General features: G+C 39.6%; 1 protein-coding gene across 1 annotated transcript in view; it reads left to right on the top strand.

The window, feature by feature from the left end:
- Positions 1 to 215: 215 nt before the first annotated feature.
- The window catches only part of CDYL2 (chromodomain Y like 2), a gene marked incomplete at its 3' end in the record, with an annotated part of 64,410 nt that continues 44,788 nt past the window's right edge, over positions 216 to 19,837 (top strand). Inside the window, exon 1 of the mRNA XM_083370600.1 lies at positions 216 to 419. Coding sequence (XP_083226726.1) covers positions 396 to 419 — 24 coding nt within the window. The 5' untranslated portion in view covers positions 216 to 395. The remainder of the gene's footprint in view (positions 420 to 19,837) is intronic.

Genomic DNA, 19,837 nt, shown 5'->3' with positions numbered 1-19,837 from the left:
CGCCTTCTACCCTCCCTGGCTGACACACGGCGCCGCCGGAGCGCTGCTTCTCTGCTTCCCCGCCGCCGCCGCCGCCGCCGCTGCTCCCGGTTCCGCCAGCCAGCCTGCCTGCCCGCCTGCCGCCTCTCGCCCTCTGCCTTCGCCTCCGATTCTGCGCACAGGAGCCCCAAAGCCTGTCATTCCGCACGCCAGCACAGTTGTGGTTGGGTGTTTTGTTGTGTTTTTTTTCTTCCTTCCTTCCCCGGCTCGGGTCGTCGAGCGAGTGGGGGGGAAAAACACACACACACACACACACACACACACACACACACACACACCCGCGAGCCAGCCCAGGCAGAGCCAGCCGCGGCGAGGAGAGGGGCGCGCGAGGAGCCCCCGCCGGCCCCCAGCCCAGCATGGCTTCGGGGGACCTTTACGAGGTACGCCGCCCCGGCGGAGCTTGGCCGGGCTTCTCCCGAGGGCAGCCAGCCGGCGACGGGAGGCGGGCAAGGAAGGCAGGCAGGCAGGCAGGCAGGGCGGGCGGGCAAGCAAGCGGGGACGCCCCGGCGGAGGCGGCTGCTGCTGCTTCTGCTGCTGCCGTTGCGGGCAGCCGGCAGCCGGGGCGGCTCTTCCGCGGGGGTCTCTCGTCGGAGTTGCCGGAGGAAGAAGCGGCGGAGGCGAGGAGGCGAAGGCAGAGCCAGGCACCGCCGCCGCCGGGGCTTGAGCCGGAGGGGAAGGAGCGATGGAGCCCTCCCCTCCCTCTGCTGCTGCTCCCCCCACTTCCCATCGGGGGCGAGGGGGAGGCTGGGCAGGGCGAAGGGGGGAGCTGGGACTCCCTGGACCGGGCGCTTTCCCCTGGGCGGAAAAGTCCAGGGAAAAGTGGCCGAAGAGGAAGCTGCGCCTAAGCCGAAGTCTTGGCCGGCACCAAACTCTCCTCCTCCTCTTCTTCCTCCACCTCTTCCTCTTCCTCCTCCTCTTCTGGGGGGGGGAGGCTGCTGCAAGGCAAGGAAGGTGGGAGGGGTTGATTGGGTGGGAGGAGTTACAAAAGTACAGATGCATGCTGGATGGTCTGGGATTTTCCCCCCCCCCTCCCCTTCTCTGCCCTGGCCAGGGCCACCGGAGGGGGCTTGGGTTGCAAGGAGTTGGGTGCCAGGTTGGCAGTAGTGGGTGGGTGGGGGTCTCAGAAAAGCGGGCTTGTGGGGTTGGAGTTGGGTGGCAGAAGACCACCAAGGGGGTGGCTTTGATTGACTCTGTGTTGCTGAAGGCTAACCTGGACTTGTCTCAGTGGGTTTCTTTCCAGTGTAGGAGAAATGCAAAGGCAGGAATCATCCGGTCTTATGAAAGGTAGATTAGGTCAATTGTTCATGCGTGTTCAAGCCTTTGTAGACCCTATCTTTGACGTGTCTATCGATAGAAGGGAATATTTGTAGCTCAGGGTTGAACTGTGGGGTCCTTGAAGCTCTCTGAGCTTGGTGGTGTTCTTTGACCTTATCATGTCTTTCTTTTGGATCAGCCTTGGACTCGCTATGATTGCCACCTCGTGTGCCGTAGGTACACCCACATCCCAGCCAAAAGGTCCTGCCATTGTGTCTGAGGCCACTTCCAGAGCTCACGTGTGGCTGCATTTTTCTCTTGGAAGTACCATCACCCTTGGCCTTCTAGCTCAGGGTTGTCAAACTCACAACGTCACATGACGTGTTGCGACGCGACTTTTTCCCCATTGCCGGAGCTGGGGACAGCGCGGTTTCGGCATGATGTATTCGGCCCATGGGTCGGCAGTTTGACACCCCTGTTCTAGCTCATCTTATGGCCTAGTTTACCTCAACAAGGGAAATTTCAGAGAAGAGGCAACAGATGTTCCATAACATATAATTATATTAAATACTATAGTATCATTTGGGATAGTCTTCTCCAAACTTTCCACAATGAAAGAGAGACTTACTGGGAGAAGAATGATCTAAAAACCTTTCCCTTGTTTCCCCCGCCATGTTCATTCATTCGGTATTTCAGATATCATTTTTATTTGTAGCCAATTATTGGATCAATTACTTGTTAATATTTTACTTGTGATTAATCCCAGTTGGAAGTTTAGGTCATATTTTCTATTCAACCTGTGAGAAATGACTAATGTGTTTATAATTCTATGGTTAAATAGCCTATTTGATTGCAGCAACCACTATTTCATCAAATAATTATTCTTTATCAAAGAAGTAATCTGTGTCAAAGATGACAATTGAGATTAAACAAGACTGTAAAGCAGATCGTGTTCTCAACCAAATATCATCCTGCATACATTTATACATTTCCTTCACATTGTCCTTTAGTAATGAATATGCAGAGTACAGAAAGAGTAGCAGATAAGAAATGAAAGAAATTAAAGACATAAAACTAAAAAAAGGAAATATAACTACCTTAATTTACATCGATATCATTCACTGTAACTCTCCATATCTTTCTTCTATTGCAATCCATTCTTAATTCCACCATGTCTATACATTGATTTATCCAGTGCATTTTTTTTCCTTTAAAATCACCAACTTCATCCTACAACTGATTCCTTGGCTTTTCTCTTCATCAATTCACTTTTCCTATATCAAAGTGATCTGTGCTTCAAATCAATCAGGTTCTCACCCAACAACAATGCCAGCATCCACCTATAAAATTACACATGCGTGTATGGCCCTACCAAAAATATTTCTATATACACAATCATTCCGTATGTTTATCCGTAAATACGTTAAACCACTAGGAGGATGCCCCACGTCATTATCTTCCCGCACTGAAACAGTAATTAAGCATTCTATTTATTCTCCCAAGTCTTTATTTACGTTGTATACCTACTATATCATATTCAGCAACCAGTCGCCAGACAAAACATTCCATAATTCAAGCCTATTTACTTTATCATATGCTTTTTTTAAAAAAATCAAATACCATACTAAGTTCAGTGATACCTCAGTATTTGACATTAATTGGTTCTGGGATGCCTGATGGGTACTAAAAACTAGGAGTGCCAAACAAACCAGGTGACTTACCACATGACCCTTTGTTTTGGCCACTTTCTATCTGTCCTTTTTCCTGTCAGCACGGCCGACTTCCTGTCCGCCCTCTGTGGCCATCCCCCTCTTCCTTTTGCAGTGCGCTGGATACCAAAGAAACCGCCAGGAGAACATTTTCACATCAAAATGCATCACGTTTTGAAGCCGTCGAATACCGAGGTACCACTGTACACTAAATTTTCTCAAATCCATTTATTTCTTAGCGACCACCCCCCCCAAAATAGAAACCCTTTCTTCCCACTGCCCACCTAGCATTAAACTAGGTTGTACTTCCAAATTTTAGTCATCCTCATCTGTTCTACCTCAGAATTCTGCCAAGCAGCTTCTCAGGCAAATGGTAACAAATTTATTTTCCTGTTGGTTCTTTGTTTACGCTTGTTAACACTCTTAGTATTGAGGAACAATAATAGTGATCTTTCCAGTTAGTTGATGATATTTATATGTGGAGGAAGTAATGAGACACACATTGTGTATTTTTATTTTATTTTATTTATTTTATTCAATACAAGGTTAAAATGCAAAATTCCAAAAAGGACAAAAAAGAAAAAAAACAAACAATTAAGATATTAAAAAAGAAAAAGGTGCAGCAACCTCCCCAACTAACTTCATTCTTGAAGCCCATCTGTCTTAAAGTTGCAAAAGTTGAGAAACAAATTCCTTACTTCAGTTTCATAACTATTGTACAACTAAAGAAATATGTATTGATAATAAAGGCATGCACAATGATTGCTAACTACTCTGCCATAAATATTTGTCACCTTTCACAAGAAACAGTGCTGATTAGAATTAAGTTTGAACCCCAGATTTTAAAGCAATGAAAACTTAGCCAAAGTTCTTTATATAACTGAGGCAAAACAATTGTATTTTTAATGTTGTATCGAACTTTAGTTGCTTTTGTCTTGAATCATGCTCATCTATTCCTAATCCCAGTGGGTCCAAAGTGACATAACATGGATTTGTGACATCAAAATGTAAGCTCCATGCGTGTGGACATGTGTTGCAATTTTTCACTATGCATGGGTTCCTTGTCTTGAGTTAATTTGGCATTTGAGCCTGTAAGCTGGTAATGAAAGCTCCAACTGTATGTATAGTAGAAGACAGCTGTAAATGGAAAAACCTATGTCAAAATTAATTGTTTCCTCTAAAGCTTAAGGGTTTTTTTTCTGAAATGGAAGAAGTATAGACTTTCTTTGATAATTATTTCATTATTATTATTTTATTGTGTTGCTTATTGTTTGTTTTTATAATGCGATCGATGTTACTTTTGATTTCTTCTGGAACAAATAGAAGTTCTCAAAGTGACACTTCTTAAAAGTTACTACTCCCCAGTGTCATCATTGTCAAAGAGGTCCTTTACTTCAATTCCTTCAGTATTTGTTTCTTTATAAAGTTTATTAACTGTCTCAATCCCAGAGGACTTCAAGGCATTCCATAGAATACTGAACTTGGTTTGGTTTATCTAAATTATCATCAGCAGCAGCAGCAGCTTCTTAATGTGCTTTTATGCAAATGATTTTGCAGATGTTTATATTATTTTGTAATTTGGCGGTATTTCAGCATAGATGTAAAGCATGCGGTCTACAGAGTCGGCAAGACATTCATATTCTCATCACCAACGTTCTAAATTTTAGAAATATTAACAAATTCCGTGCGTAAGGAAAAAAGAGGACTGATGGTTGATGTTCCATGTAGAATTTCTATGAGTGTCAATTGGAATTTTTATTTCTGTACACTAATACTCATAAGCTAATTTGGCTAACACCAATACTAGCAAAATGCTGAGTCAACAACTAGGAATATTACTAAATTTTCATCTTTGGAGTGTGTTTTTTTTCCTCATAACGGCTGCTTTCAGTTGAAGCAATATGCATGTTGGAAAGCCATCCCTTATTAGATAATCCATAACATGGACATCAGTTTACAGAGTTCTTACTAAAGCTCAAACTTACAAGCCCCTCTTTTAATATATAATAACAGGCCTTTCACACTGAGAATCCAGTTTGGTTACCATATTTGAGTATCAGGCTTTGATTAAGCAATGATTAAACCAAACAATCAACCACACAAAAAACTTCATCAACATTTCCTAGAATGATAAGCTTCCAAAATTGTTTCCACCCAAACTTAGAGTCTATCTTAATTGACTGTGTAATATTTTATTCTCTTCAAGCTTCAAAAGCTGAAGATGCTTTGAAGACCTTGGCTTTAATATTATTAAGTAGCAGGATATTTATAAATTTATCATGAAGTGTGGCTTTGCAGCTCTTTCTAGTTAGTGCCCTGTGTCCTTTAAAGTGCCCTTTAAATACATTGTCTTTACAGGTTTCTACTACATTTACTAAGTTTTTGATGATCTATCGTTATGGGCCCTGTGATCAAATAGTTATGACTAAATGGAGCATCTTCACTTGGGCCTCTTCCTTTGATCCTGCAAAGAACTTTGTCCAAATTCTGTAAAATCATAAATCATTTTTTCTTTTTTAAATGTTATTGGTGATATATAACAAAATACACTAATGACGACACAATGTTTTGTTGTTGTTGTTAGTTGCGAAGTCGTGTCCGACCCATCGCGACCCTATGGACAATGTTCCTCCAGGCCTTCCTGTCCTCTACCATCTTCTGGAGTCCATCTAAGCTCACGCCTACTGCTTCAATGACTCCATCCAGCCACCTCATTCTCTGTCGTCCCCTTCTTCTCTTGCCCTCAATCTTTCCCAGCATTAGGCTCTTCTCCAGTGAGTCCTTCCTTCTCATTAGGTGGCCAAAGTATTTGAGTTTTAGCTTCAGGATCTGGCCTTCTAAAGAGCAGTCAGGGTTGATCTTCTCTAGGACTGACCGGTTTGATCGCCTTGCAGTCCAAGGGACTCGCAGGAGTCTTCTCCAGCACCATAATTCAAAGGCTTCAATTCTTTGGCGCTCAGCCTTTCTTATGGTCCAGCTTTCACTGCCATACATTGCAACTGGGAAGACCATAGCCTTGACTATACGCACTTTTGTTGACAGGGTGATGTCTCTGCTTTTTAGTGTGCTGTCTAGATTTGCCATGGCTTTCCCCAGGAGCAAGCGTCTTTTAATTTCTTGGCTACAGTCCCCATCTGCAGTGATCTTGGAACACAATGTTTTAGAAGTATATAAATAAACAAGCAAAAGAAACACAAAAAGGGATTAAAGAATAAAATGCAGATGAATAAGCAAGGAATTCAAAATACCATGGCTGTTTCAGTTTTCCAACATATCTTCACTTAATTTTGTGGAACTGAATAAATCTCATTATTTTAAAAGACTAAAAGTTGCTGTTGAGCTTTAAACAAAGCATTTATACCAATCACCATGATCAAAACAATCTAAATCACCAAGTGAGATTATAAACTACAATACATTCAGTCCTTATTACTAAAAGTCTGTTCTGATCTGAAAACCTTTAAAATTGAGGCATAGACATTCAATGTAGAGAAACCCAAATTTGGAATGTGGTCCAAATCCATGGGTTGAGTTGTAGTCTAGGAATGATTTCCAATTCAATTCTATATAAAAATTTATTTACAACGTTCAAAGTTTTTTCAGATCATTAAAGCCTACTTCCAGTTTGATTGATCATATTGGGATTAAACAACCTTTCCCATAATAAACGTACACGATCTTCCCATAATCCCATGCATAAAACCAATTCATTACACTTTGAAAGAATATATAGTTTCATCAAGCTTAATAAAACCTTTCAATTTTGTCTCGTTGTTCTGTGAATCACTTTTTTAAAATTGTTGTGCTTTACAACACTGGTACCAAGTAGGAAAGAATGATCCAACCTCAAAAATATATAGTAGCATATACATATATGACATATGCTTATCCACGTTGACTTCAGATGCACAAATAGGATAACCCGTACAAGGAGCACAATGTCTATGGTCATATATAGAGAATTTAAAGTTTTACTATGATTGCCTTTGTTTATTGATGCTCATTTAAGGTCTTGCAGTTGACTTGGAAAATCTTTATGCCATCTCCATATTGCCTTCTGCTCTGGCATGAAGATAATGGAACTTGTTGAGATGGCCAAACTGACTTTTTTGATGACTCAACCATAAATATATTAGATCAATAAAAAAACAGAGCAATAGTGATTAGAGGTGTTTGAGGATCAAGCAAGCTTCAAATCAGGATGAAAATAAAACCATGCTACTGGAATATCACCATTAGGGATATAGACTTTGCAGGATTCACAATTCTGGTTTTATATCATGACAAACAGGCACACACTAGTAATTTTTCTTTAACGACTAAATTAAAAATAAATTAAAAAATAATGGTGATGGTGACGACGATGATGATTGGGGGAAAATGATCAGAGAATGACCAGAAGCAGGAACATCTGGTCTGACTTTTGTCTCCTTGTCTTGTTTTTACTTATTTTAGATTTTTGCAAAGTTAACAGCCATACAACTATTTAGTTAGGGTATTAATAATTCATCTGCTTAAATAAATGTTGTGATTTGAGAGTGGGGAGGGGGAGAACCCTAGCTTCTAAATCTAATAGTTTTGGAATAGATATGAGCATTTTTCTTTTGAGAACTCAGAAGCGGCAGAACAAAAGTTCTCTTTTCTTTCCCTTTTATTCTTAAAAAATCATTATGAGAAATGAAAGCAGCTGATCTATTGTGTTGCTCATACTCCAAACAGATTACCTTGCGTAGTAATATCAAGCTTTAGAAAGCAGTGTTGTTGATCATGGTACGCAGAACCCAAATTTGGTGGGGGTGGTGGAGATTAGTAGGTACCTCAAGCATGTAACTTTGCCTACTATAGAAGAATGGGTACTTAAGGTATCGAATCTTGCAGAAATGTCTAAGATTTCTGCTTATTTGAAGGATCACTCGCAAGAAAGATATATTTCAGTTTGGAGGAGATGGATAGATTATATTCAGAATAAATATGAGACTAAAAATTTCCATTTAGCTTATGAGTAGATTTTAGATTTTATTAACTTTAGTATTAGTATTGATTATATTTTTGTTTAAGTTATTATTATTATGTTTTTAATAATTTGAATGTATCAATGTTAAAGGGGAGTTAAAGCACATTATGAATTTGGTTAATTTTATAATGGATAATTTTAGTTATAATATGATTATTATATTTATGACCCTGTATTCAGCTCTGGGAAGTGGGGGGGAGGGGGGTGGTTTGGGGCGGGTGTGTTTTGGGGATATGTTTTCTAAAAATTTTTTTGTAAAACTCTTTAATAAAAAAAGCATGTAACTTTTCCTAGGATACAAATATTTGGCTTCAGGTATCACTGTGAATCAGTCGCACCCACATCTTTTCATTTCACTGCTGTTTACAAGCTGGTTCTTAGAAGGGTAGAACCATTTATATTCTGCATCGTTCCGTCCTTTAAGAAGTGAAAGAGTTGCCTTTCTTCCTAAATTTCTTACAGTATAATAAGGTTGATGTTTGTGCCTGGGGGAGGATACACAAACATCATGATGATGGTGATGCTGATGGTGATGATAACTGCTTTAAACTTAACATAAACCGCTTTAAATTTGATTTCTGTCAAAGTCTGGAATATCTTACCCAATGCAGTTGTTTCGGCTACTAACTTTCAGTTTCAATTCCAACTTAACCTCTGTGCACCTCATCCCCTATTTAACCGGGAGCGTGCGCAAGTGCATGAAAATGCCTATCGTCCCTGTCACCTTTTACTTTTTTCGTTTTGTTTGTTCAAATTTGTAATTTTTGTTTGATGAATAAATTTAAAAAATGATGATGGTAGTGGTGGGTGAAGATTGGGAGAGAATGACCAGAGGCTTGAACATTTGGTTTGACTTTTTCTCTCCTCGCTTTTACTTATTTTTGTCCCAAGCATCCCTGGAAAATCACACCCTTGTTATTTGGTGTGATTGTCATCGTGCTGCAAACAGGCACTTGGGGATACAGATATGATCTGCAGGCCAGCTGTTGTAGATGAGGGGTCCTCGGTGCTCTCTGAGCTTGCTTGTTGTCTTGCAGACGTTTCATTACCCTAACTAGGTAACATCATCATGTTGTTGATGAAGTTACTTAGTTTGGGTAATGAAACGTCTGCAAGAGAACAAGCAAGCTCAGAGAGCACCAAGGGCCCCTGGTGTCAACCCTGAGCTACAGATATTCTCCTTCATTGTTGTATACCTCTCTGCCTTTTGACCAACTTCTGAGCTCCATCAGACTGAGATGGTGGTAGACTCAAATCATCGTCGTCTTTTGCTTCCCCCAAAAAAATATCATATCTAGGAAAAGATCCAGCTGGATCCATCCATCAACCAAAGAAAAAAAGATGATACAGAAGATTGGCTGGCTGGTTGGTTTCCTCTCTCTTTGTTGACTATCCAGAAGGACATTTGGGATACTTGAGATAAGGCTTTTGTTGTGAATTCGCTATGCTCCATTTGTAACATTTTTATGGAGGATGACATCTGTCTCCTCTGCTTTCCCAACAATTCTTCCAGCTTTTGGCTTTGAAAATAAATCCATTGATAGAAGGAAGGAAGGGGCGGCAAAGCCAGGAGCTGTTCATCTAGAATCAGTAAATACTGCTAGTCCTGAGACTACAAAACACGTTCAGTTTCTTTGCATCAGTGAGTGGATTTAGGACCACCAGATTGTATATAGGTGTGTAAAGTTGTTTCTCTTTGGCAGCACAGATGTTATAGAATTCCCTGTCCTCTGAAAATCCAATTAGCTCTCACCTTGTGAGGCCTCAGGAAATTCTTAAAAACGGAATTGTTTAAGAGGACTTTTGCTTTGTAGAAGTTTTCATCTACTTTTAATGCTTTCTTGGTGGTTGGTTGATGTTTTTTATTTTGTGGCTTAATTCCGCCTGTTGCATACTCTGATGTAATTGCATCTTGGCGGTTTTAGGGATATAACTGGAAACCATCAAGAGGCTCTTGGTTGCAGTCAACAAGAAATCAATTAATCAATCAATCGTCTAAAAACAAATAATTTAAAAGTTACGTGATTAAAAGGTAAATAATGTATTCAGTACAATAAAGCTTCAAATAAGTATAGTCGACGTAATGAATCTTCAGTCCAAAATTCAGCTAAACTCAATGCTTTTGTAGTCCTCATAGAATTGTGAAATTGCTAAAAAGTAAGTTGAAAATTACTTAAACTAAGGATTAGCTGCTTTTTGCAGTAATCTTTCATGCTGAGTTAGTGCCCTCCCACTAGAAAGAAAGAAAGAAAGAAAGAAAGAAAGAAAGAAAGAAAGAAAGAAAGAAAAAAGAAAGAAAAAGAAAAAGAAAAACAATGCAAATTGTCAAAAATCACACAAGCTCGTGAGGTTTCATGAGGTTTGCTGTCTTCCGCTGAAATTTCCTGAGATTCCGCCATGAAATTTGTGGCAATAGTTTAATTAATTTATGTTATGAGATTCGGTTTGGAGGTTTCAATGGACCCAACCAGGAGAGTTTTACAGCTGTGCATTACCCCTATGATCAGCTACTGCTTAAACCAAGAATGTGTATTTAACAAGGGTGATGAAATGCTAGTCAGGTTTGTTTTTCTGAGAGCTGTCGCTTTTGTTTTTAAAATGTATCAATTTATACTTGAGAGAACTCATTATCTTTCTTCAAGACCTTGAAAAAAACAACTTTGAGGTTTGGCTGTACATTTAATCAGCAAATAAAGTTATAAATCAAGCAGTTCATAGTGTTTTCAGAAGATCTTTATAAGAGACATGGTGACGCAGTGGTTGAATGCAGAACTGCAGGTTACTTCTGCTGACTGCTGGCTGCCAACACTTTGGCAGTTCGATCCTGACCGGCTCAAGGTTGACTCAGCCTTCCATCCTTCCAAGATAAAGATAAAGCACTGTGAAGCGGTATATAAATCTAAGTGCTATTGCTATTTCACCGCCAGTGCTAGTTTAAAAGAGAAGCCTGTCCTAGCTCCAGTTAGGAGCTAGGAAACAGGGATGAGCATGCAAAGCAGTGGACCAAGTATGGTGCTTCCGTAGATGTGTTGGACCAGATCTGTTGGCTTGCAGGCTCAGATGACAACAAGTAGAGCTCCATAAGAACTGAAGGATGCTATGGTGAGAAAAGCTGAGCTAGTCAAACAAGAAGATCTGCAGGAGACTGAATTAGAACTTAGCATAAGGTTAACTGGGGCAAAACCTGGAACTCCTTCCAGTGAGTGTGTACCTATGGAGTTGTTGATGCTCTCTGAGCTTGGTTGCTTGCTTGCAGATGTTTCAGAGTGGCAGACTCACTCCTCTTGAGACATTGAGACTGAATAGGAAGCAGGAGCCCACCAATTGTTAGAGGTGAGAAAAAATATTTCCAAAGCTAATTTTTTGTTGTTGTTCAGTCACTAAGTCATCTTCACAACCCCATGAGCCATGGCACGCCAGGCCACCGTGTCCTCCCCTTTCTCCCTGAGTCTGCCCAAATTCATGTTCATTGCATCAGTGACATCATCTAACCATCTCATCCATTGCCAAGCCCTTGTTATTTGGCTTTCTTCCAATGAGTCCTCTCTTCTCATTAGATGGCTAAAGTATTTAAGCTTCAGCTTCAGTAGCTGTCCTTCCAAGGAACAATCAGATTGATTTCCTTTAGGACTGACTGATTTGATCTTGCAGTCCAAGGGGTTCTCAAGTCTTCTCCAACGCCACAATTTGAAAGCATCGGTTCTTTGGCACTCAGCCTTCCTTATGGTCCAACTCTCACAACCACAGCTTTCAATATTGGCCCGTAATGTAACATGTAATAGCCGCAAAGCTAGTTAAGATCATGTTAGGCTGCATAGTAGAAGAGTTTTCAAATCACAAGAAGTAATAATTTCACCCTGTTCAATCTTTGGCAGTTTCTACATTGAGCGCTGTCTCCAATTCTTGGTACTGTATTTTAAGCACGTTCCAGAGAAGCTTGAAAATACAGAAGGACTGACAACAAGGATTATCCAAGGGCAAGAAATGAAAAGCTTTGAAGAGAGATTGAGGGAATTTGTTATGTTTCACTTTGGAAAGAAAAAAAAATGAGGCTGGAAGTGGAAGGAATCTTCAGGTACCTCTGTCACCCAAGAAAAAAAAGCATCTTCTTCTCTTACCATCCCAGAATGTAGGACATGGAATCGTTGTCTTAATGTTCATTTTTCCAACTGAACATTAGGAAAAACATGGCAGCAGTTGGCCATTGGAGTCAACTCCTACGAGAGTTGTAGGCTTTCGATTACTAGATAATTTCAAGCAACACTAGACAGCCATCTACTGAGTGTCAGAATCCATTTATATCACATTCATAAATGTATGTTTAAAATATTGTCCCTTCCCTGGATTCTGCCATTTCTCCGAGGGGAGAGGAGAAGGTGTTGATTCAGCCTGGCCAAAGACTGCATTCAAAGACCAGGGAAAACCCTTTTGATTTTAGAATAACAAAGGAGGGGAAGGGAGGGGGATCTGGGTTGTATCTCCATTTGAATCTGAAAAGGAAGGAAGCAATAATCATAAAGACACGGGAAGTTCCCTCTTTCCCACGAAAGGGTTGACACCAAAGTTTAATTGATGTGTGTCTGACCAAATGGGTTTTGAAGGGAGTGGGTTGAACCGGGAACTCTTTATAAAGCATAAGTTGTATCACAATGCCAGATCCTGTGTTGTATTTCCACAACCGATCACATCCTAGTAAAACCTCCTGTTGGACAAGCCCTGGCTCCAAGAGTTCTTTATTTACCTAAGATGTGGATTGGGGTGGGTCCTGACACTGAGGCTATTTTAACTTGGATCCCTGTGTTGAGGTTGGATTAAACGGCCTTTCTATGGTCTGATGAAGCCTTGAACTCCCTGAAGGATTGTCTCTTTCCATGGGTCAGCTGTTCTACATCCCTTATATAGAGCTTTAATTCAAAGATATGTAGGTGGGAAGGGACGCGGTGGCTCAGTGGGTTAGGATGCTGAGCTTGTCAATCAGAAGGTCGGCAGTTTGGCGGGTCGAATCCCGAGTGCCACGTAACAGAGTGAACACCTGTTACTTGTCCCAGCTTCTGCCAACCTAGCAGTTCGAAAGCACGTAAAAATGCAAGTAGAAAAATAGGGACCACTACGGTGGGAAGGTAACAGCGTTCCGTGCGCCTTTGGTGTCTAGTCATGCCGGCCACATGACCACGGAGACGTCCTCGGACAAACGCTGGCTCTTTGGCTTTGAAACAGAGATGAGCACCGGCCCCTAGAGTTGGAAATGACCAGCACGCATGTGCGGGGGAACCTTTACCTTTACCTATGTAGGTGGGAATATGTGAGAAACCTCCCTTGTCCCACTTGGTTACAAGTCCCAGTCCCAATTCAGTAATTGTCCTCATTCAACTGGCAGTCAGCAAAGACATGTACTTTTGGAAAGGGAGTTGGTTCAGTTTGAGTTTGATATCTTGACTTTGTCCTTTGTCCTCTTTGTCCTTCTCTTTCAGCTACTGCTTTTAATTGAACAGTTTGGTGTCATAACTGGTTAGTTTTTTATATGGTTTGTAAAGCTAGTTAGAGTGACTTTTTTAAGATGGAAAAAGGTGGGGTAAAAAAATAATCTTAATGGAATAAAGGACCGCAGAGTTGAAAAGAATCAGAATTTAGTTTGAATCCAGATTAGAAAGTTGGGAATGCACATGAAAGTCTTGGTCAATTTGGATTTGGTTCTGTGCTACATAATAAAAATCATAGGAGATCTTAGCAAATAACTCCTTTCTCATCTAATATACCAGTGATGGCTGCCAAGTTCAGGGAACAATTACGCAGAAGGTTTTCCATTGCTGAACTGAACAGTATCTAATCATGGTAGGAAGAAGTAGGAGGCATCTTCGCTGAAAACCAGCTTTGTAGCTGATGTGGAAAGATAGAAATATTTATTTTTGCATTAATCTACATTGTTCCATATGAACAATGTGGAATATTAGTTCCACCCCATTGTTAATAAAGATGCAAAAGTCTATGAAAATTTGACTTGGGACTTCCTCTAGAACACAAATTGCAAATTCAAAAAGGAAGTGAGTGTTCAATTAAGACCAAGAGTCAGGAAACACGCGAGGAGGGGTTTTCCCCCATTTTTTTTTAGTTTCAGAGATATCTCTAACACAGTTTTCTTAACATTTCTCACAATATTTTTGCTTTTGTTTGAAAGCCACAAAATGTTGTTCTTGTACCCTTTCATTCTTCTTCTTTGTCCTCACAGATTGCTTCTACACACACAAACACATAGACACACGTTGCACAATAAAACCATAACATATAAATATGAAATGATGACTTGCGGCGGGACATGACTATGGAATTAATTAATGCTGAGGCATGTCTTACTTCTAAATTATAAAATAATCAAAATTAGTCCCTTTTTTCTAATCAAAAGGAGGATTGTGAAAAGAAGAGCTATGGAAAATTCTTTTTGTCCATTCATTAGCTTTTTAACAGTACAGTACAGGTTATTTATTTATTTATTTATTTATTTATTAAAAGGATTTATACGGCCACCCATCTTAAGCGAGTCTGGGTGGCTCACCATAATAAGAAAACTAATAAATAAAACAATTGTAAAACAATGAAAACAATGAAACAATAATTTGCTTCTCTCTTCCTATTGTTATTCATTATACTGGGGAGAAGTCAATGTTGTATCTATAACATAAGGATCTTGGTAGCGTCAACCTTTTTTTAATAAAATATGAATTGCTCATTATTTTGAAGAGCAGAAGAATAATCAGAAGTTAATAACCAATTAACAGATAAAAACAAAAGCATGTATGGAGCCATGAATATATTATGGATTGCCTACTTTATACACATTAAAAGAAGAGTTTTGTTTAAGTTTTTTTTAATGAAAGAAGTTGTGATTTAGCAAATATTTAGCAAATATTACCTAGCAATTAATATATTGTCACATTTTCCTGGTCTACTAGAAAATGTAGCAGTGTAGAACATATCCATTCAAGACATCCATTTTTCCCCCTCAGTTTTCAACTTCCCACCTTAATTGTGCGTCCTCTGTGCATACTCATTCATCAGTCTTTGTATGGGTTTTTCCTCATTCTTCCAGGTATTACTTCATACTTCCAGTAATCCTTGGTTCCCCTTCTTTCTCACTTGTGCATGGACACTGTCATGTTCTTTAAGGCTTTTGTTAACATATTTAAGTAGAACTTGCAACTAGCTAACTACAGCAGTATAGTGTGACATTAGAAGCAGCAGCTTACAAAGTTCTCCTCTGAGATGTACTAGTAAAGTGCTTTTGAAATCAAGGTCAACTGTTGATTTAATAGACAAATCCATGTTGTTGTTTGCCCTAGCCTTATTCCCATTTTTTTTAAAACTTCCCAGTCTTGTCTACAACCATGGTACCCTTCCAGGTAAAACCTAACCAAGCCTGACTCTGTTTACATTTTTATGATTACCCAAAGAGAGGTGGCCAATTTCATTCCATTTCTCCTCTGGCACACTTTTGTGTCCACTTTTGTGTCCACAGTTCTGAGAACGTGTCTGATTTTTCTTCATATCTTGGGAGGACCATGGGTTCTCTACCCTAAAAACAGCAAGTGTAAGATTCATTTTTTGGGTACATGTAGTGAGTTATGAGTGGAGATACGGTATATGGTTTGTTGCTCCACTCTGTGTGTGTGTGCGTGTGTGATCATATGCATACACGTGTACACACAAATCTATGTATCCACACGTAGAAGTGCCAAGTAGAGAAAATCTCTTGCATTCTTCATTTCTAGTTCTCATTCATTTGAATGAAAGACAATTTGCTGCTGAATGATTTTCAGGCGAGTGGGATATTTCTGAGAAATTCTCAGGGACCGAGGATAGAGGTTTTTGCACATGTTTCAATATGACTCTAAAAGTACCTGTATGAATGTCCCATCTTTCATTGTAAAATTGACATCTGCAGATTCCCTGGCTTTCTACGCTTCCATTAAATCTGAAGAGAAGACATCCAAGAGAACTATTCTTGGGGGGGCTTTCTCAGCAGTGGAACGTACCTTCGAGGTCCCTCCCTTGACATACGTCTGGAGAATTTCTTCTGTTCTTGGAGAAATTTGCAGAAATGTTCCACCCAATTTCTCTAGCCATATATTTAGGGGGAAAGTTTGTTCCCTGTTGCGTTGTTAATTGCCCATGACCAGCATTAAGAGTGAAAAAGTCATTCCAAAGTTCTCTGATATAGCATTGGAAGTAGGCAAAATAAAGGGTGCTTATTATTTAAGGCTCATTATTTTCTGCAATGGAATTAGTTAATTTGTTAAAGTCCATAATTCATTGAGATGGTAGTAAAGATGATTTCATGCGTCGTCCTTCAGTATAATGATCAATAACGTTATTTAACTCTGATAGATTTACCTATTCCATGGTGGTAAGAAGGGAGCTGATGACAACAAAGGTAAGCAAGCAAGAAAGAAAGCGATTCCGCTGTAAGACTTTCACAGAAAACCTGTTATCCATAATACGTTTATTTGGGAGGAATTCCTTCTTGTCTCCTCCCTCCCAAAATATGGTCAAGGAACCCAGATATCACCAGAAAGAAAATACGAATAGCATTGAATACTTCATGCTAATAATAACACAAGTAACAATAGAAGCTCAAACAGAATTACATCAATAACAGGGAGTTACTTCATAAACCAGACTGGCAATTAACCTGTTTTCAAATTTACTAAAAAGATTCCCAAATTTAGTTGCCTAAAAACAATCTTTTCAGTAAGAAAATCAAAGAAGTGAGCCCAACTGTGTGAAGTGAGATGTACTTTCAGATATAGAATTGCCTAAGGCTCAACTTTATGGCAGAGGCATTCAAAATATTAGTTACTGATTAATCCCTTAAATTCAAATGAGACTGGCTACACTGGAAGAAACATTGAATTCACAGACTCTGATCTGCTGATCAATGTAGAAATACAAATTAAAACATCTCCAATAAATGTTCAACTAGCCTTTGTTACAACAGACCTTACCCAATCCTGAGTCATTTAATTTTCTGTTCTTAGGACTAGAAGGAATCCCCAAGATCCAATCAGAATCCTATAACTTAAGACAGTTGTTCTCTGTATCAGTTGACAGGACCACAAGAGTTAGATCTTCCTGTAAATGCTAGGTATTGAATTGAGGCTATTCAGATTCATGCATTCATTTATTCATTCATTCACTCCCTCACTCACTTGTTCGCTCATTCATTCATTCATTTTCTGTAGCCATCCAACTCAACCAAGTGGCTCTAGGCAGCTCACAATTCTAAGATTGTAGACCAATAAAACAATACAACAGTAAAAACAGTAAAAACATCCAGACAATAAATACATATAGCAGCTGAGATAATGAGGACCCAGATTGTTGGGGGCAATTCAGCTGACTTTGTAATAATGCCGCTTGGGGTGTGTGTGTGAAAGCCCTAATAAGCAGGCATATACATGGAATGAAGGCTACTGCTAAGCTTGTAAGCCGCCCTGAGTCTTCGGAGAAGGGCGGGATATAAATGGGATTAAAAAAAATAATTAACAGTAAAGCCAAGAAATGGAGCTCATATATTGTTGAGTTATGGTCTTTCATATATTGAGTATATTGAATGAGATGAGTAGTCAGATAGATAGATAGATAGATAGATAGATAGATAGATAGATAGATAGATAGATAGATAGATAGATAGATAGATAGATAGATATCTTGATGTCATCACCTAAAATTCTTATTCATCCTTCTGCTACTTGCTATGTTTAACCCACCCATGCTGGAGACAGAGAAGGCCTTCTGAATAATTGGAAAAATTGTATATCATACAAAACTGTTTGCTGTAATAATTTGGACCTTATAGATGGATTGGTGAGAGAGCAGACATGTCCTCAAATATTTATTTCTAGCCATCCTTATTGAACATTGTAAGCATCTCCACTTGTCCTTAGAAATGGCACAGATGTCAATAAATGTCTTCCAATCCAGATGTTCTGTTCCCTTGTTTTTGGTTAACAGCATGCCTACATAGAAGATGGAAGATTACCAGATTTATGTAGTTGGTTCTGACAAATTAATAAAGCCTATCATAATTTGCAGGAGCAAATTTTATTTTTACTATACTTTTTTTTTACTGAAAAAAATTATAACATCTTCTAGCAACTTTAAGCATGACTCTGGGGTGAGATTAGATTGCTTTGTTGAAATCAGTAGAATCATACAGAAGGTACTTCATTAAAAAAGCCTTTTCAATACATTGTCCTAATTCTCCTAATTGTGAGGACTAAATGCTGCTGTGCGTATAAAGATATCTTCCAAAAAGGGCCCTCTTTTATATGAGAGGATTTAGGAAAATTGTGGGTTTTTTTAGAGGTCACCAAGGAAACTGAAGCAATACGTCCAATAGATGTGTTGAAAGTTTCTTCAAGGATTTCTCCAAAGTCACTATTGTGAATGATGAAAGAATAACCAGCATTGATTTTTGGATTACGGTATTGTTTTCCTTGGGCACATCAGCATAGATGTGCACTGATGCTCTCTGAATTGAATGACACTATTGGAAAGGATTTTGTGGTCATGGCAAAAATGCATGATTTGGAAAGCACACAGTCCATGCATTCTTCTCCTCTCACTTTTTTCCCCCCAGTTCTCGCCAGAGAGTGACCTACTAGCATATAGAGATCTTCACGTGTTCTGTTTAGTGAAACTTCTAGATGATGCATCAGGTATAGTGACATACCGCTGCTGATTGGCATCTAGCAAGGAACTTTCCATAATACTCAACCCCAATTGTTTTAGAAAGTTCTGACTATAAGATCATAGTTTACGTCAGCTGTCCGGTGGAAAGAAGATATTATATTTTAAAATGATATTTTGTTTGCTTCATGGAAGCAAGGGAAGGCATTCTTTGGTTTCCTATTGTCCTCCAAACAGAAATTAAAGGTCAGAGCTACTGCTCAGCCAGAACAAGGAAAGAAGGAAGCTTTGGAACCACTTTTGAGGATATTCCTTGCAAGAACTTCCTTCTCCAGAGGTTGATTGAAAGGGATCCATTGGGAGGATCATCCTGCCTCATTTCGTTGGGGCAAAGTGGAAGAGCCAACTTCTTAGTTGCTTCAGCAGTGACATGCAGTTAAGAAATCGTATAGCATAACACTTGAGCCTGAGGGCTGCACCCAGACTAAATAAACTCGGAGATAATTTGATTAAGACCGAGGGGTCACACTGTCACGTTCATATATGTATATTGTATGTGGGTAGGTTGCAAAAACCACTCAGTTCATTAGGAAACTTTCTTACCCAAAAGAAAAAGAATCTGCACAAAGCATAAGCATTGATTGCATTCAGCGAAGACTATGTGTTCATGTTAGATTCCAGTGTTCTTCCCCCCCCACCCTCTGTGTGTGTGTGTGTGTGTGTGTGTGTGTGTGTGTGTGTTTTCCTCTGGGATCTCAAGATAAATATGTTGTCCTTCAATTTATCTCCTCATCAAACATGTGGAGAGGGTTGAGTTTGAGTGATAAGGACTGGCCCATCATCATCTGATGAGGTTGAATCAGAAATAGAACTTAGGTCTTCTCCAACACCTTAGCCACTACATCACTCTGGATCTCAGTGTTTTCAAAGAGGAATGAGACGTATTTGTTCAGATATCACTTTTAAAGAAAGAAAAAGGGCAAAAAGCTACAAAAACAAAGGAACTGGTTGTCCCCTCAATCCCAAACGGAAGTGATCAACACAGCATTTCTTCTGCTAGGTGAAATTCTAATCCATTCAGCAACCTGGGGTCAGCTGCCATGAGCAGTAGAGAGCCAACAGTCTACTCCCCAAGGAA

Source organism: Vipera ursinii (genome assembly GCF_947247035.1).
Source record: "Vipera ursinii genome assembly, chromosome: 10".
NCBI classification, from domain to species: domain Eukaryota; kingdom Metazoa; phylum Chordata; class Lepidosauria; order Squamata; family Viperidae; genus Vipera; species Vipera ursinii.
The sequence above is the reverse complement of the archived record's forward strand: the minus strand, read 5'-3'. Positions and strand labels throughout refer to the sequence as shown.